The 9,259-nt window shown below is 47.1% G+C and overlaps 1 protein-coding gene across 2 annotated transcripts in view; it reads left to right on the top strand.

The window, feature by feature from the left end:
* PUM1 (pumilio RNA binding family member 1) overlaps positions 1 to 8,213 on the top strand; it is a 106,457-nt gene extending 98,244 nt beyond the window's left edge. For both annotated transcript variants that reach the window (XM_014951848.1, XM_014951849.1), the window contains 2 exons: positions 1,283 to 1,475; positions 6,781 to 8,213. In XM_014951848.1, the coding sequence (XP_014807334.1) occupies positions 1,283 to 1,475; positions 6,781 to 6,912 (325 nt within the window). In that variant the 3' untranslated portion in view covers positions 6,913 to 8,213. The remainder of the gene's footprint in view (positions 1 to 1,282; positions 1,476 to 6,780) is intronic.
* Positions 8,214 to 9,259: the final 1,046 nt, after the last annotated feature.

The following is a 9,259-nucleotide window of genomic DNA, read 5'->3' as shown; positions in this document are numbered from 1 at the left end:
GGGCCTTTTTGGGCCCCCCCCCCCCCCACGGTACCCTCCTGGGGAAACTGTGGCAGCACCAGGCTCTCAGTGCAGGTGCTGCAGAGCTACTGGGGGGTGGAAGCAAAATCCAGGGGCCTTAGTGGGTGTCAAGACAAAGTAATAATTCCCACATTGGCACATTCCTTTGTGTGCATTTGTAGCCATTGGAACACAAAGGTGATCTCTTCAAAGGCTCAATATTCCCCCCTTTTTTATGATGAGTAAAATGCTCAAGAACACAAGGGAAATGTAACAAGACTTAGAAGACTGTGGTCTTACTGTTGTCATTGCAGATTCTTCCCCTCTGACTTGCCATCCTCTTTTTTCTAACCTTTTTTTCCAACTGGAGGATTCATTAATTAGTGTAGGTGAGCGCTCCCTGTGGCACCACACTCGGTCACTCCCAGCCAGGGACACAGGAGATAAGAGCAGCAAAACTCCGTGTCCCCTCTCAAACATCCTATTTAACTTGGCTCTCTGGAGAGCAGAGGCCAGTCATCCAATATATTCTGGAATTTTGGAAGTTCTCTGCCTTCCCTAAGATCTTTTGTTCCTGAAGAAACATTTCCCTGTTGTTCTGACCTTGGAACTCAATTCTCCAGTACTGAGAAAACCAAAGAGAGAACCAGCTCCTCTGCTTCTGTGATGGGGACGGGGGGCACACGGTGAGAACAGGCATCTCAAACACAGCATCCTTGTGGAGTGGCACAAATTTGGCACAGAATAGCCTTGGAAACACTCCCCAAAACAGATTACTGGAAATCGGCAAAGCAGCAGTGTGTTTTCCTTTGAATTTCTTAATAAATTAGACCAACTGAGCAAGTTCAGGTGTCTGTGCTGTGGAGAACAACTGTTTCTAGGTAATTCTTCACCTCTGCCTTTTCCAGGTGGGAAAGTGTAGTCTGACATCAGTAGAGTGGTTTATTGAGGAATGTTGGGCATAGAAGGATGTCTGTTCATCCAATTAATTTGTTTAAATTGGTCCCAAATCAAAGTTTTGCATCAGAAAATGCCAAATTTATAAAATGTGTTCAATTGTACCACTCAGGTGGTACCCAAATTCCCACTCAGGTACCCAAATTCCCACTCGGATCCCCAAATCCTTGCACTGCTCTTCTGCTTGACATTGCTTAATTTTGATGCCAGCACACTTTGCTCCAAAACCTCTCTGCCCTTACGTGAGAGATCCCTTCAGAGCTGAGGGAAGAGCCAGGAGGAGACGTGGTTACTCAGGGATTCTCCTCCTTTTCCTTCTTCCCAGCAACGTGGTGGAGAAGTGCGTGACCCACGCGTCGCGCACGGAGCGGGCCATGCTGATCGACGAGGTGTGCACTATGAACGACGGCCCCCACAGTGCCTTATACACCATGATGAAGGATCAATACGCCAACTACGTGGTGCAGAAGATGATCGACGTGGCGGAGCCGGCGCAGCGCAAGATTGTCATGCACAAGGTAAGAGCCACCCTCCGGGGAGGAGGAGGAGGAGGAGGTCAGGCTTGGCGCTGCTGCCCTGCTTGCTCCTGCCACGGAGATGCTCAGAGGGCTGGGGACAGGCTGAGAGAGCTGGGGGTGTTCAGCCTGGAGAAGAGAAAGCTCCAGGGAGACCTCAGAGCCCCTTCCAGTCCCTCAAGGGGCTCCAGGAGAGATGGGGAGGGACTCTGGATCAGGGAGGGGAGCCCTAGGAGGAGGGGGAAGGGTTTGACCCTGAAAGAGGGGAGATGGAGCTGAGATGTGGGGAAGAACTTGTTTGGTGTGAGGGTGGGGAGAGCCTGGCCCAGGTTGCCCCGAGAAGCTGTGGCTGCCCCATCCCTGGAGGGGTTCAAGGCCATTAGAATTTCCTACGGATTTCACTGAATTTCACTGAATTTTAGAGTTGGAAGGGACCATAGAGATCATCTAGTCCAACTCCCCTGCTGAAGCAGGATTGCCCAGAGCTTGTCAGAGCATGTTACTCAGGAGCATCCAGGTGGGGCTTGAAGATCTCCAGAGAAGGGGACTCCACACCCTCCCTGGGCAGCCTGTCCCAGGGCTCTGCCACCCTCACCGTGAAGAAGTTTCTCCTCATATTTGAGTGGAACCTCTTCTGTTCCAACTTGTGCCCGTTGCCCCTCGTCCTCTCACTGGGAACCACTGAAAAGAGTCTGGCTCCCTCCTCCTTCAACCCTCCCTTGAGATACTTGTAGGCATTGATAAGGTCTCCCCTCAGCCTTCTCTTCTCCAGACTAGAGTCCCAGCTCTCTCAGTCTCTCCTCATCAGGGAGATGCTCCAATCCTTGAATCATCTTTGTTGCCCTTCACTGGACTCTTTCCAGTAGTTCCCTGTCCTGAAGCGTTTTCCAAGTTGCGTTATTTCAGTTGTAGCTGAAATGTGAAAATGTGGAATAATGAGATGCCATTTGGACTGAAAACTAGCTGGTTGCTCCTAGCAATCTCTTCTGACCTACTAACCTAGTTCTGGGCTCGTGGTGGAGCGAGTGCTGATAACCCCCCCCCTGCAGTGACAGCAGCAGTGACGGGGGGTGGCACCCGGCGAGGGACCCTCGGGGGTCCTGGCGGTGACGACACACTTGCCCTCACTGAGAACAGCCTTCTCTGCTGAAAGTGTTCTCACGCGCTCGAGTGGAACTGAGCCAGACCCCGACCCACCTGGGGACCCCTCTGAGGGCTGCCACCCCTGCCGTGTCACCGTGTCCCTGCTTTACAGCCCTCGGGGTGGCTGGTGGCACCAGGCTCGCAGCCACCACATCTGAGCCAGGAGGCATTCACCAAATCCTCCATTTCTCCATTTTCAATAGGGTTTTGGTGAGAGACCTCCACGTTCAAGATTAATTCTTAGGTTTAGGGATCATTCAGAGTAGTTCTTCTACTTCTTTGCCCCCTACCATAAAAAAGACATTGAGGGGCTGGAGCGGGTCCAGAGAAGGGCGACAAAGCTGGTGAGGGGTCTGGAGAATAAGTCTGATGAGGAGAGGCTGAGGGAGCTGGGGTTATTCAGCCTGGAGAAGAGGAGGCTGAGGGGAGACCTTATTGCTCTCTCCAACTCCCTGAAAGGAGGGTGTAGAGAGGTGGGGGTTGGTCTCTTCTCTCAAGTCCCAGGCGACAGGACAAGAGGAAATGGCCTCAAGTTGCCCCAGGGGAGGTTCAGGCTGGATATTAGGAAAAATTTTTTCCCTGAAAGGGTTCTCAGCCCTTGGAATGGGCTGCCCAGGGAGGGGGTTGAGGCCCCATCCCTGGAGGTGTTCAAAAGCCGGGTTGATGTAGTGCTGGGAGGTCTGGTTTAGTGATGATGCTCCTTGTTTGTTGTGGGGGTGTCTATTTTTGTCAGTGAGGTTGACGGTTGGACAAGATGATCTTTAAGGTCCCTTCCAACCTAGAAGATTCTGTGAGTCTAAACCAAAATCTGTCCAAAAGTAATTATAAAGATAATTAAATAACAATGCATGGCAAGGGATACGCACAGTTTAACTGAGGCAGGAGCTGTAGCCTGTGCCAATCCCTATATAGGGAGGTATGTATTAAAAACATATATATATGAATGATCTTTACTGACAAGTTCTTTCTCCTGTCAGGCATTAAGTCTTTAGAATAAAATGCTAATTAGGTTATCTCGCAGTATTTGAATGCGTAACAATTTCAGGACTTAATACTGGTCAAAAATGAAGACATTTTGGAATTAAATACTCCTTGCTGCCAGCTCTGCCTCCCAGGGCTCCATGCCTGCTGTCCCAAGGGCAGGAGGCTCGCAAAATCAGGTTATATGTCTTCATTTTCCTGCTTTTAAAGGTCACATTTGTGGGTCTTTGTAACTGTAATGAATGGGAAAAAATAGGCTTTTAAATGTGTAGTGGAACAGATCATTTTCTTCAGTCACGTGGCTCTGGGGTCTGTTACTTTGTGAAAAACACCAGCTAGAGCTACACCTCCTATTAGAAATAAAATCCTAACACTGGTGTGGAAAACCCCATATTTATGGTGTTTTTAAGGGGAACTGTGAGAGTGTCAGGTGTTGAAATTCCAATGAAATTAATTGTATTTAAGAATCCTTGAGTAAAATGGAGGGGGTTTTACCTGTGAAAAGAACCTGATTTTACCTCCGCACGGCAGTTACCAGAGTATAAACAACAGAGAGCAGCATCCTTAGGTTTAGGGATCATTCAGAGCAGTCCTTTTAAACCAAAATGTATATTGGTCCAAAAGTAATTATAAAGATAATTAAATAACAATGCGTGGCGAGGGATATGTGCAGTTTAACTGAGGCAGAAGGAGCTGTAGCCTGTGCCAGTCTCTATATAGGGAGGTATGTATTAAAAACATATAGATACGAGTGATCTTTACTGACAAGTTCTTCCTCCTGTCAGGCATTAAGTCTTTAGAATAAAATGCTAATTAGGTGATCAGCGTGGCTGTCAAAAATAGCACTGGGCTGACAGCCCCAGGAGGGGCTGGATGTGGGGAGCTCAGTGACTCTTGGACCTGAGGAGCCTTCCTGTCCTCAGCCTTGGACAACTGCTTGGAGAGCAGCTCTTGGACCTTGTTGGAAGTGGGATGTTGGGAGGGCATCAATTCATGAGTGTTCCTTGAAGTGGAGTAGGGATTTGGACACTTAGAGGCTGAGCTCATCGCATGAGGTTCAACCAAGCCAAGTGCAGGGTCCTGCACCTGGGACGTGGCAACCCCAGGCACAAAGACAGGTTGGGCAGAGAATGGCTGGAGAGCAGCCCTGAGGAGAAGGACTTCATGGATGAGAAGCTCAACATGAGCCAGCAGTGTGCACTGGCAGCCCAGAAAGCCAACCCCATCCTGGGCTGCATCAAGAGAAGTGTGGCCAGCAGGGCCAGGGAGGGGATTCTGCCCCTCTGCTGCACTGTCATGAGACCCCACCTGGAGCTCTGTGTCCAGTTTTGGAGTCCTCAGCACAGGAAGGACATGGACCTGATGGAGAGGGTCCAGTGGAGGGCCACAAAGATGATCAGAGGCTGGAGCACCTCTGCTGTGAGGACAGGCTGAGAGAGCTGGGGTTGTTCAGCCTGGAGAAGAGAAGGCTCCGGGGAGACCTTAGAGCAGCCTCCCAATATCTGAAGGGAGCTCCAGGAGAGCTGGGGAGGGACCCTTTATCAGGAAGTGCAACGACAGGACAAGGGGTAACAGTTTTAAATTGGAAGAGGGGAGATTTAGATGAGATACCAGAAAGAAATTCTTTGCTGTGAGGGTGGTGAGACACTGGAAGAGCAACCTGGTGTGGTGGGAGGTGTCCCTGCCCAGGGCAGGGGGTGGAATGAGATGGTCTTTAAGGTCCCTTCCAACCCAAACCATTCTGTGATCTGTGAGCTGAAGGAACAGGCTGTGTTTGAGATGGTTCCCCAGGGGTTGGGATTGGGTTCCCATGGGGTTTCATGACCAGGGTGCTCCCTGGAGCAGGAAGGGCTGAACATCCCACTCTGGATGTTCACTCATTGCCCATGGCTCCCACTCCTGAGTGAGTGTCCCTTGTCACTGTGTCCTCGAAGGGACGTCCTGGGGGTGGGGGGTATTTGTGAAAATGAATTGCTCTTACGTCTCCTTCCTCTGAAGCTGCCCAGGAGAACTTCAGCAGCACCACAGTGTTCCTGCCCCAAAACGGCTGTCCTTGTCCAGGGGGGCTCTGCCAGGGGAGGGGACTTCATTCAGGTGTTGGAAGTGACTTAGTGAAGTCACTACAACAGTGACAATAGTCCTGCCTCCAGCTCTGGAGTCCTCAGGAAGGAAGGACATGGAGCTGGTGGAGCGAGGCCAGAGGAGGCCACGGAGATGCTGGGAGGGCTGGAGCCCCTCTGCTGGGAGGGGGGGCTGAGAGAGTTGGGGGTGTTCAGCCTGGAGAAGAGGAGGCTGAGGGGAGACCTTCTCGGTCTCTCCAACTCCCTGAAAGGAGGGTGTAGCCAGGGGGGGTTGGTCTCTTCTCCCAAGGAACAGGCCATGGGACAAGAGGAAATGGCCTCAAGTTGCACCAGGGGAGGTTTAGGATGGAGATTGCTGGGGAGAGCCTGTTTACAAAGGCCTGCAGTGACAGGACGAGGGGCAATGGCTTCAAGCTGGAGGGGAACAGATTTAGACTGGAGATGAGGAGAGGGTTCTTCACTGTGAGGGTGGTGGAGCACTGGAACAGGTTGCCCAGGGAGGTGGTTGAGGCCCCTTCCCTGGAGATATTCAAGGTGAGGCTCGACGAGGCCCTGGGCAACCTGGTCTAGTTGGGGGTGTCCCTGCTGACTGTGGGGGGGTCGGACTAGATGGCCTTTGGAGGTCCCTTCCGGCCTGGGCAATTCTATGATTCTATGATTCTATGAGATTGGGAACAATTTCTTCATGGAAAGGGTTATCAAACATCAGAACAGGCTGCCCAGGTCAGTGGTGGAGTTGCTGTCCCTGGAGGGATTTAAAAGCTGGGCAGATGTGGTGCTGAGGGACATGGGTCAGTGGTGGCTTTGGCAGTGTTGGGTTGGTGGTTGGACTCGATCTTCAAGGGCCCTTCCAACCCAGACCATTCTATGACTCTTAAGATGGTGCCACCTGCTTAACCAGAACTTCCTCCTAAAAATACCATCAGTGAGCGATGGGCGTTGACTTCGTTCACAGCAATGAGGTGATTGAGGTGGTTTTATGGTCTTCTGATCTCCTGCTGGTGGCCACCACTCTGCCCGGGGGGTACCTGGAGCTCGCCCAGGGTTGTCTTGGTGATAATTGGGGGTTCCTAAACTTCACTTCTTCTTCTTTCATCTCCCAGATCCGGCCTCACATCGCCACCCTGCGCAAGTACACCTACGGCAAACACATCTTGGCCAAGCTGGAGAAGTACTACATGAAGAACGGGGTGGACCTGGGCCCCATCTGTGGGCCCCCCAACGGCATCATCTGAAGCAGCGAGGTGGGGAGGGGGCATCCCACGGCCCGGCCCACGCCCACAACCAGCGACCCACGAGATCCCAACAAACAGATGGAGAAACCCTTTCCTGGTTGTGAAACTGCTCAGAAAATGGGAAAGAAAAAAAAAAAAAAAAGAAGAAAAAAGCCTTTGTAAATTTCTTTAATTTTATTATGCATAACATGTACTAATTATTTTTTTTAATTAACTAATTGCCCTGCTGTTTTACTGGTGTATAGAATACTTGTACATAGGTATCAAATGTACATGGAAAGGCCACATTTTTGTTCACTGTTGTATCTATATTCCAAATGTGGAGACTTTTCAGGGTGGTTGGTTTGAAGAAAACAAACAAAGAACCCAAACAGGGAAGGAAAAAACAAAAAAAAGTTTTTAATTCTTCTGCCTCGCGGGCAACTTTTTTGCAAATACCTGGTGGGTTTTTTTTTCTCCTTTTAGTCAAAAGTTGGCAAGAAGTTTGAATTTTAGTTAAATGGCACAAATTTAACGCTGTTTATAAATATATTAAAAAAAAGAAAAATTCAACTTGCTGAAGCTTCGGTTTAACAGAAAAAAAAAAAAGAGAATTAAGGTTTTGAAACTTTTTAATTTTTTTTTTTTTTTTTTTTTTTTTTTTGGGAGATAGAACATGCTAAAGGAGGTGGTGGCTGCTCTTTTGCTGTCGTTTTGGGGAGGAAAACGTCCAAACACACACCCCCCAAACACCCCCCAGAGTTTTTAAAGCCAAGGAGGGGGGGTCGGTTCCCTGCCCACCCCCCTCCTTAACGAGGGACACGAGTTGATTATTTAGCATGAGGAAAAAAAAAAGAAAAAAAGAAAAAAAGAAATACAAAGCAAAAATAAACCCAACTCGGCTTTGGTCTTGCTTCTATAAATATCTAGTGTATACTTGGTGTAGACTTTACATATATAAAAAAACAAAAATTTGTAGTATTTTCTTGTTTTGATGTCTGATCTGTATCTATAATGTACCCTAGTAGTGGAACATACTTCTGACTGTACAATTGTACATTTGTAAACCTCTGTAATGTAAATGTGGAGAAGTTTGAATCGACATTAAAAAAAAAAAACCCGTTTTTTTGGTAAAGAAAAGAAAAAAAAAAAAAGAATTAGCAAAACCTGTGCATTTCAGTGTATATTCACACCTTTTATGGTCGTAGCATATAGTGTTGTATATTGTAAATTGTAATTTCAACCAGAAGTAAATTTTTTCTTTGGAAGGAAATGTTCTCTTTATACAGCCTAGTTAATGTTTAAAAAAAAAAAAAAAAAAAGAAAACGCTTTCAGATATGTCCCGTCTACAAGGGATTTCAATGTTGGCCTGGCGTGTTTTACTAGTATTTGAATGGCCTAAAGAAAGTATTTGGGAAGCAGCAGATGCCTTTGGTAAAGAAAAAAAAAAAAAAAAAAAGAATTAGCAAAACCTGTGCATTTCAGTGTATATTCACACCTTTTATGGTCGTAGCATATAGTGTTGTATATTGTAAATTGTAATTTCAACCAGAAGTAAATTTTTTCTTTGGAAGGAAATGTTCTCTTTATACAGCCTAGTTAATGTTTAAAAAAAAAAAAAAAAAGAAAATAAAAATAACTGCTTGGTTTTATTTGTCACCTAGTTGAACAGTAGCGATCCTTTCTAAATGTTATACGAAAATGATTCAGTTCAAAATAGTGTTTTTTTGAATCTTAAAAAAAAAAGAAAAAGTAATGTTTTGCTTATTTTGTGACAGTAAGAAACGAAAAAAGTGCAAAAGTACAGCCCCCCCCTAGTTTTCCTTACAATCAGAGTTCCCCTTTTCACCTTGTAAAGGCGGAATCCCCCCCCCCCCCCCCCTTTTTTTGTACAGAAGATGAACTGTATTTTGCATTTTTGTCTACTTGTAAGTGAATGTAACATACTGTCAATTTTCCTTGTTTGAATATAGACCTGTAACACTACACGGTGTACATTTACAGAGCCTTGTGTATATTTCCAATGAACTTTTTTGCAAGCACACTTGTAACCATATGTGTATAATTAACAAACCTGTGTATGCTTATTGCCTGGGCGACTATTTTTTGTAACTCTTGTGTAGATTGTCTCTAAACAACGTGTGATCTTTATTTTGAAAAATACAGAACTTTGGAATCTGGCTTTTGCCTTTCCTTTCAGTGTTTCCCGGAGGGTGCCCCCCCCCCCTGCCCCCCACTAACTTTTTCCCTTCTTTTTTTTAGTTACTTAGGTTTTTAAAATGTTATTTAATTTAATTATTTATTTAGTTTTCCCCCTGGGCTGAGTCACACACGTGGGAATCGAAGAGCAGAGCAGCCAGGTCTGTA

Source organism: Calidris pugnax, unplaced genomic scaffold (genome assembly GCF_001431845.1).
Source record: "Calidris pugnax isolate Ruff unplaced genomic scaffold, ASM143184v1 scaffold166, whole genome shotgun sequence".
Classification (NCBI taxonomy): Eukaryota; Metazoa; Chordata; class Aves; order Charadriiformes; family Scolopacidae; genus Calidris; species Calidris pugnax.
The sequence above is the reverse complement of the archived record's forward strand: the minus strand, read 5'-3'. Positions and strand labels throughout refer to the sequence as shown.